Genomic DNA, 20,568 nt, shown 5'->3' on the forward strand with positions numbered 1-20,568 from the left:
CATTATCTTCTGATGCATCATTACAAAGAGAATCATCTTTAGTGTAGCCAGACAAACATACCAATTCTTTCTCAACTTACAAATATTTGTACATACAGTGAGTCCTTGAAATACGAAAACATGAATTTCCGATGGTACGAAAGCGATAAATGTAGGACAAATTCCACAATACGAAAGTATCTGTCTTGATAGTACGAAAAACGATATGAAAGGTAATATGAAAAATTCAAAATGGGCGCGCTGCACAGCGCCACGCTGTTGCGACGAGAAAACGAACTAAACCCTCTCTGGTAAACACATTTTCGCGCACTTCCCAGTCGAGTCACGTCCGTCCTCTCCTCTCAGCTTTGCTGTAAGTTACACTGTTTTTTGCTGTTCTTCACCTTTTTGTATTTTCACCATGCCTCCCCAGCCCCTGCATCATCTCCTGCATCAGGGGAACCAGGTGCAAAGAAGAAACAGCATCGTACTGTCACTCTTGCGAGGAAATTGGAAATACAGTAGTTAGATTGATTTATTTACCGATAAATGTACAGTGAAAGACACAACTATCTTCCCGGTTCAGTCTGAAGAAAATTTACATCAGGCGAAAGACAATGAAAACCCGGTTTCTACTAGTGCGTGTTTCATATGGTTCGTTTTTTCCACGCTATATTCGTCAGACTTTGGGAAGATACTTGTGTCTCTCAGTGTACACTTGAAGCAGCAGAAAGACCTTATCAATTCAATGCATAATCCTTCAGCTTGTTTCTGTAATTTTCTGACAACTTTCAGTTTGACAAATTACTTTTTCTTGCTGAAAAATTTCCTCCCCGTTATTATTGTCACTTTCCCCTGCGATCATTTCCAGTGCAGTGGAAAAAACTCAACGTGCTCAAAGGTGGATATCGTTTCCCAATTTCCCAACTGGAGGTTAGGATAATTAATATTATTAGGTACAGATAAGCTTGGTTAGGCCAGGTTTAGTTAAACACTTAGGGAAGAACAGTCCTTTCCACCATTATGTGAACGAAATAAACAAGAGTTGTCACACCAGAGCAGCAAAAAATGATGGGGAAACAGATTTAATAAGAAATGTTTACTGTATTTACCAACCCATAAATAATCTGAAAAATATAACAAACTGTCAGGAAGAACTGATTTGGTAAGATGCTTTTACTGCTTAAAGTAAAACGTACATTTAGCCCTCTCAGTGGCTGTGGGTTCAGATATTTATGTGCTCCTGTGGTCGGCCTTGGGACCATTTTTTCTAAGTTCTAAAATCAATTTCTTTTACATATGTGAAAAGACTTGTCTGGCACACCAGGCTTCCCCCCCCCCCCCCAAACCCATCCTGTGTTTTGCTATGATTTGTGTAAGAATGAATAAAATTAGGATGCTTGTAACATCAGCATGTATACATCAGCTGAAAACATTTGGGACGAAGTGAACTGTGAATGCCAGACCGCTTAAGGTGGTAGAGTAGGGTTGCGCAAACACACCAGTGACCCTCATTCCCTTCCCATAATTGCTCGCAGTTTTTTTTTTTTTTTTTTTTTTTTTTTTTTTAGCTCACCCTAACTCAACGTTACTGACACCAGTACAGTTCAGGGCCAGCAGCAATGAAATCGTTTTTGTTTTTTAAAAGCTCCAACATGCTTGCATGTGTCAGCCTTGGTCACCTAATGGCGCCTCTCCACGCTGCACGATCCATTGCAGCCTCCCTGTTCAGTCCCTTAACCCTGAGGTCACACTTAATGACCTCATCCCATGTCTTTCTCGGTCTACCCCTCATAACCCCACCCCCAGTATTAACACTTCTCACCTTCCTCACCCAGTTATCATCCCCCATCCTCTCCACATGTCCAAACCATCTCAATCTACCTCTCCTCATCACAACACCAATACACTCCAGTCCCATCCTGCCTCTCAACTCTTCCATCGTAAACCCAGCCCCTACAGGCCTTGGACTCAGGGATGCACTGCACATCCACCTAATCATTGTCATTTCTGTACATCTGAGCCGGTGAATATCTTACTCCTTCACTGCCCAGGTCTCACTACCATACAGCATTACACTCCTAACACATGCTGCATACAAAGAAACCTTAGCACATAGGGTGAGTCCTCTCAGTGTCAGGAGAGGCAAGAGCTCCCTGAACTTCTTCCAACCACTTCTCACCCTAGCCACAGAGCTAGCTTCAGCCCCACCTCCAGCACACAACATGTCTCCCAAATAACAATACTCTTCCACACACTCAAGAGATTCACCAGCAAGTTCAATCCTTTCACGTCTGACAATCTCCAACTGCTCACCCAGTTCAATCCTTTCACATCTGACAATCTCCACCTGCTCACCCCGACACGCCATACACATAAAATCAGCATTATCTCGCAGTCTACCTCTGATACCACTACATCTCTTATGCACCCATTTATCACAAACACTGCACAAGATGGAATTATTTCCCACACCCTTGTGGCAAACTGCACACGGCCACTCTCCCTCGTCTTCGACAGTACTGCCACCAACCCTAGATATCATCACTTTTGTTTTATCTGCCCCATACCATCTCTCCACTTCCTAAACCTTTCCTCCACCTCCCTTTTGTTCTCTGCAATCAACACCAAGTCATCAGCATACAACAACTCCCACGGGAGTCCGTTTCTAAAGTCACGTGAAAGGGCTTCATGTACCATGGTAAACAACATGGGACTCAAGACTGACCCCTGATGCACACCAACATTCACGGAAAACTCATTCACTCTTACCTGGGTGTGAGGACCCACATACATAGCCATAACCACCCTAACCAGCCATTCCTCCAAGCCAAGCTTTCTCATTGCCCACTTCACCACCTCTCTTGGGACTCTGTCAAAGGCCTTTTCCAAATCAACAAAAACAAAATAAATATCCCTTATCCTACCAATTTATTTTTCCTGAAGCTGTCGAACAATGAATATAGCATCAGTGGTCCCCCTACCTGGCATAAACCCAAACTGCATCTCATCAATATTCACTCTTTCTCTAATCATACCTTCTAAAACTCTCCCCATTACCTTCATTATCTGATCTAAAAGCTTTATACCTCTATAATTTCCTCTTTCCAGGGCATCACCCTTCCCTTTATACACATTTACAATTACACTCTTCAGCCAATCATCTGGGACAACACACTCATAAATAATCCTGTTTATCAGGTCAGTGACTAACCTCACCCCTATATCGCCTGAGGCATTCAACATTTCGGCAGTCAACCCAGACATATCTGCTGCCATCCCCACCTTCATCCTGCCTATTGCCTCACTCACAGTAGCAGCATCAATCAAAGGCCAAGGGCCAGACACTGGATCTGCTGGCTCCAAACCTTCCCTGTCCCAGTCAAACTCCTCATTCTACAACCAGTTATAATACTCTCTCCATGCATCTTTAATATCCTCACTGTTCACCACTACCCTTCCATCATCATTCTTCACACACTGCTCACCTATAATATCCCGATTATCCCTCTTCACCTGACCTGCCACCCTAAATATCATATTTTTCCTTTCCCCATGATTTAGGTTATCAAGTAATAGTCTCTGTGACTCAGACTTTGCCCTGTATACCTCTCTTCTAGCCCTCCGCTTGGCAGCCAAATATTCCTCTTTGCTACCACCCTTCTTCCATTCCCGGAAAAGCCTTCTTTTCTCCTTAACTGCAGCTTCTACACCCTCATCCCACCAAGTTACTTTATGTCTTGGTGGTCCTTTTGTCCAACCTCATGTTACATCAGTAACTCTCAAGAAATTGTTCTTGAGGGCTCTGTACTGTTCATTAACGCCTCTGTCTACAGCTCCCTGTTCAGCCACCACTCTCCTCAACTCGCTATAGAAGGCATCCCTTACTACTTGGTTTTTCAGCTTCCGTATTTTCCTCCTAGGTACATAAGTCCTCTTTTTCATCAATTTTTCTTTAAACACCATATCACAAGTCAATAGTTTGTGCTGCTGCACACACTTCTCACTTCCTATAACTTTAACATCTCTCATTAACCTCCTATCGGCCCTCCTAACCAGAAAATAATCTATCTGACTGCTATTTCCCCCAGACTCATACGTAATTAACCTACTGTCTCTTTTCCTAAAATATGTGTTGCACACAATCATGTCCGTTGCCTCCCCAAACTCGAGTATCCTTTCCCCTTCTGCATTCCTTATACCATACGCACATCCCCCATGCACTCCTTCATAACCTTGTGCTACTTCACCTACATGACCATTTAAGTCCCCTCCCAAAATCACTATCTCATCCCGCATACCACCCACTACATATATTAAATCATCCGAAAATCTATCTTTCTCTGCTTCATCCAATCCTGCCTGTGGAGCATATGCCGATATAATCACAGCTATCTTTCTACCCAAAAGAATTTTCACTATCAATATCCTATCGCTTACTCTCAAAACATTCATAACATATTCCACCCATTTCTCCGCAACCATCACACCAACACCTCCATATCCGTCTCTCTTTCACTCATACACATAAGAACAAACAAAAGAATGAGAAGGAAATGTACACTAACTGTAAGGAGCAGAAATAGCTGTGCTCAGTCGGTCCGAAATATATTGGGAAGAGTGATACCAAACGAAGAATGTGGAACGGAATGCTAACCTACGAGAATATGTGGGACGAAACTAATTTTTTTCTGATTAGCAAATACTTTTGTTCCATATCTTCTCTTAAACTTGTAAAATCCATAATCTTTCGTGTAAACATACAGCCTAAAGACCATACCAATTCAGTTCATATTCCTCTAGTTTGTCTTCTATATTTTTCTGACTATTTTGAGGGTGGTAAATTATGTTCTCGTGCTGAAATTAGGGCGCATGTAACATAAGCATGTTAACATCGGCGTGGAGTGGAGAGAACGCCTGACTGATGGAATGGTAGAGTAGGGTCATGTACACACACCAGTGACCTTCGTTCCCTTCCCGTAATTGTTTGCAGTTTTTTGTAATGCCCTAACTCAACTTCATTCATACCGAAACAGTGAAGTATTGTTCAAGGCCGCCAACTACGAAGGGGTTAATGGAATACTGTATGAAAAATTAAAAATGGGCGCGGTGCATAGCGCCTCACTCGCTTGCCAACGAACTAACCCCTCTCTGGTAAACAAATTTTCGCACGCTTCTCAGTTGAGTCCACGTCCCTCCTCTCCTCACAGCCTCACTGTACGTGAGGATATTTTCGCAGCCCTTCACCTTTTCGTATTGTTTCGCCATGCCTCTCAAGCGCCCTGCATCATCTGCAGCACTGGGGGAGCCCGTTGCAAAGCAGCAGCAGCACCATACTCTAATTCTGACAAGGAAATTGGAAATTATAAGACCCTATGAGGAGGGGCAGGGAGACTCGGAGATTTGGCGTGCTTTAGGCCTTGCTGTTTCCACCATTGGAACTGTGACAAAGAAAAAGGAGATGTACAAGAATATGGCCACCTTCTCTATAATTGTTTACAGGTATTGCTTACTTCTTAATAGGGGGGAGTGAAGTTTAGGTGGGGGTCCACGGGGGTCCTGGGACGTATCCCCCCATTTATATGTGTATTTCAATGGGGAAAATCGTTCCGATATACAAAATTTTGAATTAGGAAAGTTTTTTTTTGTCTCTATCCCTTTCGTGTATCAAGGACTCACTGTACTGTATTCGCTATCAAAGGGAAGTGATAAGTAGAGGAAGTGAAACACAAGCTGAACTTTTTTCTTGACTATGTCCCAAATTTTGTAGCAGTACTAATACCATATATATATATTTTTTTCCCAGGTGTGGGCAAATCATGCCTGCTGCTACAATTCACGGACAAGAGGTTTCAGCCGGTTCATGATCTGACGATCGGAGTGGAGTTTGGGGCTCGCATGATCACAATTGACAACAAGCAGATTAAGCTGCAGATTTGGGATACGGTTAGTGGTTTGAACTTGCAAGACTTTGCACCCAGTTTGATTATGTATTTTCCTTTTGATCATGTCAATATTTTTTTTTTTTTTTTTAATGAAAAGGCTGCTGGAGGCTGTATCTAACAACTAGGTTTAAAAAGTCTATGCGAAGCTGAATATAATAATCAGTGGATGCTGAATGACACATTGTCAGTGATTTTACTGTAAGTGGTTACAATCAGGGTAGTTTGGAGCTTCCATGATTACAGTGTACAACAAGCAGGTTAACCCCTAACTGCTGGATGTCGGTTGGAACTGACAAGAAATCTGTGGCCAGGTGGCCCAGGTGTTGGTTGGAACCACACTTGTTTTTGCACCACAGTTTGAAGTGGCCACTACTTTATCTCATCACCAAAAGCTGGGGAGGGACTATCACCAGCCGAGGCAACCATACCTCAGCCATGTCTGTGATATTGCTTGTAAGAACTTTTCTTAACCCTTCTCGTCCGATTCCATTCCTGCTTCACATGGATTTTTTCCTCATCCACCCCGTGCCAAGCCTCGTTCCAAGGATACTAGGAAAGGACTCAGTGATAGTGCCATAGGGTATGTTTTGGACATCATTGTGTCAAGTTTATCTAGTAATGAGAAATTATCGTGGTGAGAGCAGAACCATAGTTGGGGTCACGGGCAGACGCACAAACACATCCTGTTCTCGCAGCAAAAATTAGTCCTGCTTCCTCGCTTCATTACTCATCGACACAACAACCTACAGACCTGAGAATACTCCCATTTGCAAGACGAGTTGGTGAGCAATATGGTCTAGAATTTGTTTCCCCAACTGCCATAGTTTCCGAGATATGAAGGTTTGAAAACAGGCTATTTTCGGAAGAATTTCCATAGTGAGAGAACAACGGCACTATAAATAGCCTGGCTTGGAGGGGTTAAACTCCATATGTGGTAAATAGTAGTTGGAACTTGCAAAGCTTTAGGACTTAACACTCGAAGACCAGAATGAGACATTCTGATACTGGTTGTCCAGTTATGTATGCTGGGACAAAACTTGAAAGAACACCCTATTTCATTGGGTCTAAGCTATTTCTCACCCGTGGACGTAATGTATGTGACAGTAAAAACAGAATGCCTAGAATGTGTATAGGGTGTGTTCTGAACTACATGATCAGACATTCTGCATTTGAATGTCTTGTTTCAGCTTCAATGTGAACAGGCCCATGGAGTCAGTCATCACTAAGATGTGTGCATCATTAGGATGTGTGCAGACATAATGTAAGTTTTGTGCAGTGGCATAATCATAACAATGAAGTTTATCTGAGATGTGCCTTTGTGCAAAGCTCGACTATCTATGTTCAGTTTACTGTCATGAAAAATTAACTGTTACCAACAAACCTAATCCTTTTTAGTAGGAGGTAAAGGTACCCCATCCCCTCATTCATGTAATACACATCCTAAGTTCACTTTGTGTTTGTGGAAATAATGAAGTGGTTGCTGCAGAATGTTTAGCAATCTTTTTTGTATTCTTTTGTTCTTGTTTCGTTTTTTAGTGGTTGGTGGTATGGGGGATGATGAGATTGCAGTTTTGGGAGGGGATTTAAATGGTCACGTTGGTGAAGCAACCCAAGGATATGAAGGGGAACTTGGGGGATGCGCATATGGTACGAGGAATGTGGAAGGGGAAAGGATACTCAAATTTGGGGAGTCAATGAACATGATCGTGTGCAGCACATATTTAGGAAAAGAGAGAGTAGGTTAATTAATGTACGTATGAGTTTGGAGGAAATAGTAGCCAGAGTTACTTTCCTGGTCAGGAGGGCTGATAGTGAAGGATGTTAAAGTTATGGGGAACAAAGAGGGTGTGCAGTAGCACACATTGCTGGTATATGACGTGGTGCTTAAGGAGCGGGTGGTGAAGGCAAGTACCCATGCACCCAGGAAGAAAATATGGAAGTTGAAAAACCAAACAGTAAGGGATGCCTTCTACCGTGAGCTCAGGAGAGTTGTGGCTGAACAGGGAGATGTTGGCAGAAGGGTTAATGAACAGTACGGTACTCTCATGAACAGTCTCTGTAGAGTTACTGATTCAGTGTGTGGATGGACAAGGAGCCTTCCAAAAAACAATATGGTGGTGGGATGAGGGTGTGGAAGCTACAGCTAATGCCTCTGTGGCCGTGCCTCCAGAATTTGTCAGGACCCACAGGTTGACCGCGGGTCCGATTTTTCAAGATTTGAAAATCATTTTTATTTTTTTCTTGGCAAGTTGAAGAGGAACGTCAGATGCACCTTGTACTGCAGTTTCGAGCTTTCTAAACCCATCCTGAGCTGTGCACTGGAGCGCGGAATTTGAGCAAATTTACTTAGATGATATTGGTGAGATTTTTTTTTTTTTTACCTCCCCAAAAATTTCAGTGGTGCAGAAATGATTTGAAATGACTAGATATGTGTATTACAAACAAATCTGGTACATAATATGGCAGGTTTTGCAAAAAATATATATATATATATTTTTTTCACATTTTTGGATGTTTATTGTGGTTATGCAAGTACTGGGCTACTTCTGTGGTCTGGGCAGTTTATTTTGTGTCCAAAGAGAGGTGAGAGATGATATTTTCAAACTCTAATCAGAGTAGGGTCCTCTGTTGTGTGAACAGGCTGAACCACAGCATCTAAAATTTGATATGACTCGTGATTAGCACCTCTTTTCTATCTATCTATCTATATATTGCCAGACGCCTCAATCCCGTACGGGATGGCCACAAACAAATCGCCCCCACGTCACCCTGTCCCCCGCTATTTCACTGCCCCGCTCCCAACTCACACCCCCCTTCCTCATATACCTCTCCACTCCATCCCTCCATCTCATCCTCGGCCTCCTCCTCCGTCTCTCCCCCCTCCTCCCTCTCCCCTCCTCCACCTCACCCACATACACTCTCCTCATCAGTCTCTCACCCTCCATCCTCTCCACTTGGCCAAACCACCTCGGTGTGTTCCTCCTAACGCTTCCTATCACATCCACACCACAATGCTCCTTTATATCCTCATTTGTCAACCTGTCTCTCCATGATACTCCACAGCCTGCTCTAAAATAACTCATTTCCACTGCTTTCACGCATGACTTGTCTCCTTTCAACAACGTCCAAGCTTCACTTCCATATGTTAGAGTTGGTATCACAATACAGTACTGTCATGTAGTAACTTTTTCACTTCCATGCTCACTTCCCTGTTTCTTATTACTGCTTTCAAGGAACCAGCAACCTTTCTTCCTTGTTGTACCCTTTCAAGCACTTCACCCTCCAAACTTCCATCCTTACTCGACACACTATGCAAGTACTTAAACGTACTCTATCTATCTATCTATCTATTGCCAGGCGCCTCAATCCCGTTCGGGGTGGCCACAAACAAATCGCCTCCACGTCTCTCTGTCCCCCGCCATTTCACTGCCCTGCTCCCAACTCACACACCCCCTCTCTATATACCTCTCCACCCCATCCCTCCATCTCATCCTTGGCCTCTCCCTCCCTCTCCCCCCCTCCACCTCACTCACATACACTCTCTTCATTAGTCTTTCACCCTCCATTGTCTCCACATGGCCAAACCATCTCAGTGTATTCCTCCTAATGCTTCCTATCACATCCACATCCACACCACAACGCTCCTTTTTATCCTCATTTGTCAGCCTGTCTCTCCATGTGACTCCACAGGCTCCTCTTAAATAACTCATTTCCACTGCTCTCACTCTTGACTTATGTCCTTCCAACAACGTCCAAGCTTCACTTCCATACATTAGAGTTGGTATCTCAATAATGTCATGTAGTAACTTTTTCACTTCCATGCTCACTTCCCTGTTTCTTATCACTGCTTTCAAAGAACCAGCAACCTTTCTTCCCTGCTGTACCCTTTCAAGCACTTCACCCTCCAAACCTCCATCCTTACTCATCACACTACCCAAGTACTTAAACATACTCACATTTTCCAATTCCTCACCATCCAACCTCGCTGTACATTCACTGACTTCACCTCTCTCAAAGACCATCACTTTACTCTTCCCTACATTCACCTTTAGATTCCGTTTCTTACACACACTCCCAAACTCATCCACCAAGCCTTGCAGCTCCCCTTCATCTTCACTCAACAACACCGTATCATCTGCAAACAATAGTACAGGGAGTTTCCAAACACTATCCTCTCTCACCAGGGCCACTCCAACATCCACTGCCCTACCTTGTACCTCTTTTATTACCCCATCCATGTACATGCTTTCTACATGCTTTCTACATACACTCAACCCTCGTAAACCGCGTATTTATAAACCACGGATTCGTAATCCGCGGCAAAGTGGCACTGCCAGCACCCTTAAACCGCTGTTAAGTCACGAAAATCGCAGATCTAGGCACCGAAGTGGGCCTCTTCCGAGGAGAATCGTAAACCGCGCATTCAATTTGATAACCGCAACCGAACAACCAATTACCACCCGTCCCTGGTGGCAAATGTGCATACTAATCCCGCCATGTTGTTGTTGTTCTCCCCGCCAACCTGCACAGTACAGAGCATCACCGTGTGGTACAAGAGCTACCTGCCTTTTTTTTGTGCACTTTCCCCCCACCTCCTACCTTCCATGGCCCCTCCTGAACCCCCAAAGAAGCGCTCTAAGCCCTGTGGCATCAAGAAGCAGCCGCTGTTATCATATAGCCAATGTTTGGAGCTCATTTGTCTGTTGAGAAGGGAGAGAAGTTTGCAAGCCTGGTGAAAGAATATGGGAGGAACGAGTCGACCATAAGGACGATCTACAAAACCAGGGAGAAACCAAAACAAAACAAGGCAGACTTTGAGGGCTTCCTGAGGGAGGCTGAGGAGCTGGAGAAGGGAGAACAGCATAAGGGAGCACCCCCACCTCATGCTGACAGGTTCTAAGTTCTTCCCAACACCACCCCACTTCATTCACTTAAGCAGTATTGTCATAGGATTAAGGTGAGATCTCTTAACCTTGCTTATTTCTATTAAATACATGCACTGAATATTCCTAAATTTGTATGTTTGTGTTTGATGGTGCCTAGATAGGTGTAGGTAGGGTGCTTTGGGGGGTGGTTGGCCGAAGTCCAGACCCTAATTAATTTTTCACATAAGAGTTATTATTTATAAACCGTGGAATTCGTAATCCGCGGCAGTGGTCCAGACCCAAATTGCCATGGTTTATGAGGATTGAGTGTATAATAAATGTTGAGTAGAAGGAAAATAATAGGACATGTTGTCTCATTGTATTAATATTTTGTATACCTACCCCATGCTCTAGATGTCGACGCATGGATGCAACTAACTGAAGCATCCACCTGAAGCATTTAACCACCCATCCAAAGCAAACAAATGAACTTGTGCACCCCAGCTACACTCTCATAAAAAAAAAAAAAAAAAAAAAAAAAGTCGATGCCTGTAGATTTAATACACTTCAAAATAATTTATTTGTTGTACTTTGTTGATAATAAGTGTTGAATAGTAGGAAAATAATAAACGTGCCGAGTTTCATTACTATTCCCCGGCGGGGCGCTTAGGGTAACGCAAACACGTCCCATATATTTCCCCACCATATGGCTCATTCTTGCTCATTATTCCAACTCTTGCAGCCACCCTTTGCGGGATTAGGGCATCGGGCTATAGATAGATAGATAGATTGTAATGGGATTGTGATAAGGCAACACTAGATAGGGGAGGGATGAACAGCAAGGACCCGCCCACATAGCCCAGCTAACATTCGTTTCGTATTGAACATACCCGGGGGCAACAATAGTTTTTCTTCTGACTGTACACCTGACTGAGAGCAAGGTCCATCTTCTCAATCAGATGCACCTTTTTTTTTTTTTTTTTTGGTGAAACTGCTTGTCCTTCACTACCGTGTCCAAAGCCTAGCCATGTGCCTTACAGCCAGTAAGTCCATGTCGAAGTTTGAACTGGAATAGCCAACCCTTGGATGACTTGATGTTGTGCATGTTGTGCTGGCATGCAGACTTCTTAGCTGCAGTCTTCAACTTGGTCCCACATACAAGCACACCGGCATCCCATTGCTGGTGGAACCAAACCAAAGTCGCCTGGTCGATGATGGCATAACGGGGTTGGGACATCACCTTCTGGTCGCTTTCCCTTGTTGTATTGCCTTAGTCCTGGCCGTACTGAGTAAGTTGGTCCCGTGATTTCTTGATATCAGACAAAGTTGAGTGGGGCAAGTCAAATTCACACAGAATGCTTGAAGTTGGCCAGCCTGCGTCAATCTTGCCCAATATCTCACGCTTCTCCAGAATCAAAACCCTCCTCTTTTGTTTTTCGAGTTGTGGTGGGGCCATCATCACATACACGAGAACACCACAGAAGAGAAGTTAAGGCCTGCAGTAGGTAGGGCATCACCACAAATGCAATAATGGAAGCTGCCATTGTTAAAACTCAGACAAGCACATCTACACGCAGAGGGACAAAGGCTGGAACTGAGGTGCGGTAGCGCTTGGGAGTGTACTATATTGCCATGTCTGTATCCACGGTTGACAGTGAGCATGCTAGCAAAAAATGGCACACTGAGCTACGAGCGCTAGGGTCCTTTTCTCGTGCCTAGGCAAATGTCTCAACATGGCAGAAACACTGGGTCCCCATACATCATAGGCCCAAGGAGCAGCCGAGTAATCCCGAGTGCGATGCAGCTTTAACCATTCAGTAAGATGTGTAGCCAGGAGTTTCCGACTAATCTGTGTGTCTGGGGGAATTTCAGCCATATAGTAGGGATCTGTACAGCCATTCTCGCTCACCTTGTGGGTTACGCTGTGTCCTTTTCACGCACTTCCGGAATGTTACCGGTGATAGGGGTGGCCGGGGGATTTCCACCATTCGGTAGGGACCCGTACAGCCATACTTGCTCAGCTTGTGATTCATGTCTGTTTTCCTCGTGTGCTGCTGCTATGTTTCCATTGATTGGGATGGATGGGTGATTTTGACATACTTTAGGGATCCATACAGCCATTCTTGATCAGCTTGTGGGTTACAATCTATTACCAGTGCATGGACAGAGAGGCCGATGAGCCAGCCAACGCACTTTTTTGACATTGTAGGCTGGCTTGGGTAGCCTAATAATTTCAGCTATATGGTAAGGATCCTTACAGCCATTTTCATTCACCTTGTGGGTTGCACTTGATCTTCCTCGCACTCTGCTGATATATTACCGGTGATCGGGGTGACTGGATGATTTTGACCATACGTTAGGGATCTGTACAGCCATTCTTGCTCAGCTTGTGGGTTAGGGTCTATTACTTGCATGTGGACAGAGAGGCCGGTGAGCCATGGAACAAATTTTTTTTTACCTTGTCGGCTGGCTGGCCACCAAAGTGGGAACTTTTATATCCGGTTAGGGACAAATAAATCCCGGTACAGTTATAACATAACTAAGGCCTAATGAACGGATATGAAGCATGAATGGGAACGGACCATCTGGATAATTGAGGGATTACTTTACAAGTTCAATCCTAAGCAGGCACATGTACACTTTTAGGTTTGAATTTCATGAAGACTTTCCCCAATATCTACTGGCATGCTATAAAAACACCCTCACTAATACTATCACATCATCTTCAGTAACAGTCCTAGCATGTATTCATTATGGACAGTTCATATTTAGTGCCAAGTAGTGACGTGAAGATGCATGGCCTATAAGTAAAAAATTAAAGACATCAGCCTGACTTACTAGTACAGTACAGTACAGTACCTTTATACTGTAGTCCCTTCAGTTAACTGCTGTTGCTTACCTCTGGCTGGTCAGGAAGTGTTGCAGTAAAATACATTCATATTTGCTGGGAAATTGAGTCGGGATAATGATAAATGATGTGATGATGATGAGGATGAGAGTGATGTTAGTAATGAAGAACCATGTACATTGCAGGGGCCAAATTTCTGCATTACACAGGGTTATTCAGCTTTTTAAAGGTCCACCCTGATGAAAAAGGTTATTGTGTTTATGATTCTATAACTTCGGATGACCTTACATTTAGTATTATTTCCTCCAGTCCTACCACTCTTACATGTCCTCAGGCTGGTCAGGAAGCATTCCGGTCAATCACACGGTCATATTACCGTGGTGCGGCTGGAGCTTTGTTGGTGTATGACATCACACGCCGAGAGACCTTCAATCATCTCACCCAGTGGCTTGAGGATGCACGTCAGCACTCAAACTCAAACATGGTCATTATGCTCATTGGGAACAAGAGGTATGGTTCATTAATTCTCAGATTGTGTACAGTAAAAGATTGTTTTTTATTACAGTAGGACTGTAAAATTTGTAGGAGTTAGGTTCACAAAGACCCTGCTGATATTCATAACCATGAGTATGCTTCACGCAGTACGCTATAAATTTTCTCAATTTACTTATTATGTTGAAACCGTAAGAAATCATGGTTGAACCTGTGACAACTTAAAAGATGAGAAGAAACTGACAAACAAGCTACTGTGGATACTTTTTCATTCTGTTACTGATAAGACACAAAAATGTAATACTGCTTAAAGATAAGGTGACCAGATTTATTGGAGCTAAAAGCGGGACGTGCGCGTGCGTCCATGTGTGTGTGTGTGTGTGTGTGTGTGTGTGTGTGTGTGTAGATAAATAGATAGATATACAGATAGATAAACACAGTTATTGTATACACAGATAGATAAATAGACAGTTATTGACTAATGTGACAGCGACCGCTGCTGCGCTACACCTCAAACTGAAGCTGCTAATCAAACACTAACGTCTTCTACGAACTCCAGACATACCGCACGGTACAGTGAATAGGTCGACCAAAGTTACCAGCTAGTGAGCATTACAGATTTTATATTAATAATTCGGTATTTCATTTGGTTAGGATTAAGCATAATTTTTCTAATTCATCCTAATTTCATAAAAGAAGGTCATGTTATATCTAATGCAATAGTAAGTTTCTAAAAGCGGGACGTTGAAGATAATTTGCTAAAAAAGCGGGACATTCTAGTCGCAATTAAAAAAGCGGGACGGACGTCCAAAAAGCGGGACTCTGGTCACCTTATTAAAGCACATGTAGTCATTGAAAAGCATTAACCCTGGATATCATAATACTGTACTTAAACACTACACCTTATTAGGGCCCAAACATTAGTTATAGGAGTTGCAGACAGAGAAGTGTGCATGAGATGTCTTCCAAGAAATAGCAACCGTTCACTATTGCCTGTCCACTTAATAAGTACCCCCTGGGGGTAGGTTTTTTTTTTTTTCAAGAATACTCCCCCAGTATCTCTCCTTGTCGTAAAAGGCGACTAAAAGGGTTGGCGGAGGGTTAGTGCCCCTCCGTGGAAAACAACTAACTAAAAAAACAAACAAGAAGCCTTGGACAAGGACTCACCAAACAATGACAACCCAGGACCGGACGAAGGACTTGGTAATGGGTACATGGAATGTAAGAGGAGCGAATGATGAGGTGAAAGAGAGAGAGATTGTCCAGGTGCTTGAGGGTGCGAAAGTTGATGTATGTGGAATAACTGAAACAAAATGGAGAGGAGAAAGTGTGAGAGAATGGGAGTATGGATGGGGTATATGTGCAGGAGTAGGAGAGGGCAAAGGAAGGAGTATGTATAGTTGTGAATAAAAGATGGAAGAAGAGCATAAGACAGTATGGATCAGTTGGGTCAAGGATTGTGTGGGTAAAGTTGAAAGTTGGAATACAAATGTGGGCGATTGTGTGTGTGTATGCGCCAACGCAAGATCGTGCTAGAAGAGTGAGAGAAGAGTTCTGGACAAATGTAGAAGTGTGCATGGAAAAGTTTGGAAGGAATGAGAGAGTGTTTTTGATCAGTGATATGAATGGTAAAGTTGGGAATGTGAAGATGGATGGAATAGTTGGTAAGTGGGGTGTGCCTGCTGAGATAGATGAGAATGGGAGTGTGTTAGTGGACATTTGTGCTGGGAGGAGGTTGGTGATAGCCAATACCCTCTTCAGGCATAAAATGATCCACAGGTATACATGGCAAGTGATGAGAAGGGTGGGTGGTGAACTGAATGAAAGGAAGGCAATGATTGATTATGTGTGTGTAGATGAAAGGATGCGAAGATGTGTAATGGATGCAAGAGCTTATAGAGGTTGGGGGAGTGGACTTTCTGACCACTGTTTGGTGGTGGCCAGAATTAGGATTCAAGTAAGATGGAAGAATAGAAGAAGGGAAAGACGAGAGAAAGGAGTAGTTGCAAGGAGAGTGGAAAGGTTACAAGAGGATGAGAAAAAGGCAGAGTATAGGAGAGAAGTGGAGGAACGATTGGGCAAATATGAATTGGAGCAGATGGGAGACGTGGAAGGTGTGTGTAGGATATTTACAGAAGAAATATGTGCAGCATGTGATGTGGTGTGTGGAAGGAAGAGAAGACGGAGGGGGGTGCAAGGAACATCGTGGTGGACTGAAGATGTGAGACAGGCTGTGGCACAAAAGAAGAAAGCATACAATGAATGGATGAGAAATAGGGGCGTGGAAGAAGTTGAGAGGCGGAAGAGAGAGTTATATGTAGAAAGAAAGAGAGAGGTGAAAAGATTAGTAAGAGAAAGTAAGAAGAGAGTGGATGAGGAATTTGGAAGGAATTTGAGTGTGAAGTGGAGGGACTGTAAGAAAATGTTCTGGAAAGAGGTGAAAAGAGTAAGACAGGGTGGAAGTGAAGTTAGCAGGGGGAGTGAAAGATAAAAATGGTAGATTACTAGTGGAGAAGGGAGAAAAAGTGAGCAGATGGAGAGAACACTTTAAGGAATTGTTGAACGTGGAGGATGGAAGTAATGCGAGTATAAGTGGCTGGGGAATGGCTGGGAGAAGGAGGGAGATGAGAAGACAGGAAGAAATCAGTAGGATAGAAGTTGTGGAAGCAATGAAGGAAGTTAACTCGTGGAAAGCCCCAGGAATTGATGGAGTGTGTGGTGAAATGCTGAAGCATGGGGGAGAGATAGTAATAGAATGGATGTGGAAGATGTGCAGATTGGCCTGGGAGGAAGGTAGAGTCCTGGAGGATTGGAAGTCAGGTATAATTATTCCCTTGTACGAAGGAAAAGGGGAAAATGAAGTGTGTGGTAATCATAGGGGCATTTGTCTTCTTAGTATAATAGGAAAAGTGTATGGTAGGATACTTATTGACATGGTTAGAGAAAGAACAGAGAAATTAGTTGGAGAAGAACAGGGAGGCTTTAGGAAGGGAAGAGGTTGTGTAGATCAGATATTCATTGTTAGATCTTTAGTGGAAAAGTTTCTAGAGAAGGGAAAGAAGTTGTATGCAGCTTTCATGGATTTGGAGAAACCATATGACAGGGTGGATAGACAAGGATTGTGGAAAATGTTAAGAATATATGGAGTAGATGGGAAGTTGTTGAATGCTCTGAAGAGTATGTACGATGGTGCAAAGGCTGCAGTGCGTGTGAATGGTGAACTAAGTGAATTTTTCTCTTTGAAAGTTGGGTTGAAACAGGGATGTGTCATGTCTCCATGGTTGTTCAATCTGTACATGGATGGGGTAATAAAAGAGGTACAAGGTAGGGTAGTGGATGTTGGAGTGGCCCTGGTGAGAGAGGATAGTGTTTGGAAACTCCCTGTACTGTTGTTTGCAGATGATACTGTGTTGTTGAGTGAAGACGAAGGGGAGCTGCAAGGCTTGGTGGATGAGTTTGGGAGAGTGTGTAAGAAACGGAATCTAAAGGTGAATGTAGGGAAGAGTAAAGTGATGGTCTTTGAGAGAGGTGAAGTCATTGAATGTACAGTGAGGTTGGATGGTGAGGAATTGGAAAATGTGAGTACGTTTAAGTACTTGGGCAGTGTGATGAGTAAGGATGGAGGTTTGGAGCGTGAAGTGCTTGAAAGGGTACAGCAGGGAAGAAAGGTTGCTGGTTCTTTGAAAGCAGTGATAAGAAACAGGGAAGTGAGCATGGAAGTGAAAAAGTTACTATATGACAGTATTGTGATACCAACTCTAATGTATGGAAGTGAAGCTTGGACGTTGTTGGAAGGACATAAGTCAAGAGTGAGAGCAGTGGAAATGAGTTATTTAAGAGGAGCCTGTGGAGTCACATGGAGAGACAGGCTGACGAATGAGGATATAAAGGAGCATTGTGGTGTGGATGTGGATGTGATAGGAAGTGTTATGAGGAACACACTGAGGTTGTTTGGCCATGTGGAGAGAATGGAGGGTGAAAGACTGACGAAGAGAGTGTATGTGAGTGAGGTGGAGGGGGGAAGAGGGAGGGGGAGGCCGAGGATGTAATGGAGGGATGGGGTGGAGAGGTATAGGAGAGGGAGGGGTGTGAGCTGGGAGCAGGGCAGTGAAATGGCGGGGGACAGGGCGACTTGGAGGCGATTTGTTTGTGGCCACCCCAAACGGGATTGAGGCGTCTGGCAATAGATAGATAGACATTTCGCACCCTGGACTATTCCCCGTCATTCTATAAGTATACTTGCAGTATTATTAATTATTCAGTACTTTAATAACTCGAATATATAACAAGAGAAATTAAAGGAAACGAATCAATAATAGAAATTGTAAAACAAAATGAATTACAGGTGGTAGCAAGTACTGTAGGCAGAATACTGAAACGAAGAGAAGTACAGTAATTATGATTACAAGGAGCAACATAGAAATGAACAATAGAGACTGAAAAAAAAAAATAGTCATGTTGTTTAAGGACAAGAGCTCCCAGATGGGAGTAGGCACCAACAACAACAAGCCATGTGCAAGGTGATGTTCTGTTGTCTGCGGCCATCTTGCGACTGTCCTGCCAGCAGCCAGCCCTGTACAGCCAAGTGCTGCACTTTCAGCCTGTACCTTCCACATGTGGACTTGCATTTCACTGCAATTTAGTTGTATGTCTTTTCTTTGTATTTTCATCGCAACTTACCTGTTTCAACATGGCAAGCAAGAGTGGTTCTTTGGGTAGCAGTGGTAATGGACAAGAGCAGCCTGGCACCTCTAAATCTTCGCAGCCAAAGGAGAAATGGCAATACAGGAAAGGGCAATAATATACCAAGTATACACATGCTGACAGTATGACAATACAGTGCAGAACTACAGTTACTTAACCACAATTATAGTTCATAAAGTTTACAGGGGGTGTGGGCAAAAAATCATGATTTTACATTGTTAGGTTCGGAGGCCCCGAACTCAAATTAATTATTCCCATAAGAAGTTCAGTTTAAATTTCGATGATTTGAATTTCGCTGTGATTTTTAGGTACCCTTGCCCATCGAAATTCGAGAATCCACTGTACATATATATATATATATATATATATATATATATATATATATATCCATGTATGTATTGCCAGACAGTAATCCCTCCACTTTCCGATGTAATTGAGCCAAAACCATGTCCGGAAAGTGGGCACCAGCCTCCTGGAGTTGTACTTATGGACCCTAACCTACCCTGACTCAGAAAAACACCTATACAACTCCCTACTGGACATGCACAGCACCTATTTAAGACCCAAATCACACCAATAAGGGACATAAAAGACTGAAATAAATGCAAAAGAACCAGAGAATGAGGTTTTAGAGGTGAGTTTATACAATATTAAACATTCTGGGTACTTACAACAAGTCCTTGGCTCGTGGACTGTTACTTAAGGACCCTAACCCAGCCTAACTTTGAAAGCCACCTAAATAACTCTCTACCAGATATGCATAGCACATATTTAAACCTATTTAAGACCCTATTCACACCAATAATGGACATAAAGAATGAAATAAATGAAATGGAACCAAAGAATGAGGAATTAGAAGTGGCTGTACCTCAGCCAGGGTACTTACAGCACGTAAGTGGCTGCCTTCTCTGGCTTTGGCAGTGGTGAAAATGCTCTTGAAACACTTACAGTAATCCAGTGTTGTGCTGCACTTACAATAATTCCTTGCACCGTGAGTTATAATTGTTTAACACTGCACATTGTTAATTGCACCACACCATTTTCAACGGCCAGTTTCAACCGCCAGGTTGCACTCCATAGTTAATGCTTTGCACTCTAAATTCTAATTTCTTAACACTGCGCAACACTGTAAATTCCCGTGTGTTCTAGTGGTGAGGTATTGCAGTTTATTCACTGATTATTCGCAAAAAACTAGCACATGTGGCTTGCATTGTGATAAGCATTTGCTCTCAGTCGGAGTTAGACTGTGTTGATGATGGGGTAACAGAGTTGCCAGATCGCAACGGCCACATTACCAAACTCCTCAGTTTTCATTACCAGATTTAACTTTTCATTACCTAATTCATAAAGCTAGCATCTGTTCTTCACTAATTATATATACAAGTGGAAATACATGTAATCTCTCTTCTTATAATTAACAGCATATTAATTATTATCATGCTATATAGGCTAGCAGATTAATCAGAGAGAGCAAACAATCCACCATCTCCATCCTGTTTTTTTTTTTTTTTTTTTTTTTTTTTTTTTTTTTTGTCCGACTCTGGGCATAGGCTTCACAGCCTGCTATCAAGGCCCAGCAGTCCTCCTACATACCATACACCTCTACATGTATCCTTATACATGTGAGAAATCCGTTTGGTATTGTATTATTCTGATTCATTACCAAACGAATGTTTCATTACCAAATTGGCCAACATTTGGTAATGAGAAATACCAAATGGCAACCCTGACAGAA

At 43.0% G+C, this 20,568-nt stretch overlaps 1 protein-coding gene across 1 annotated transcript in view; it reads left to right on the forward strand.

Moving 5' to 3' along the window:
- Rab2 (RAS oncogene family member Rab2) overlaps positions 1-20,568 on the forward strand; it is a 104,643-nt gene that overhangs the window by 38,136 nt on the left and 45,939 nt on the right. The window contains exons 2-3 of the mRNA XM_080270479.1: positions 5,786-5,925; positions 13,972-14,147. Of these exons, the coding sequence (XP_080126605.1) occupies positions 5,786-5,925; positions 13,972-14,147 (316 nt within the window). The remainder of the gene's footprint in view (positions 1-5,785; positions 5,926-13,971; positions 14,148-20,568) is intronic.

This window comes from Coenobita brevimanus, chromosome 5 (assembly GCF_032717465.1).
Source record: "Coenobita brevimanus isolate Jiangsu-jjx chromosome 5, ASM3271746v2, whole genome shotgun sequence".
Taxonomy (NCBI): Eukaryota; Metazoa; Arthropoda; class Malacostraca; order Decapoda; family Coenobitidae; genus Coenobita; species Coenobita brevimanus.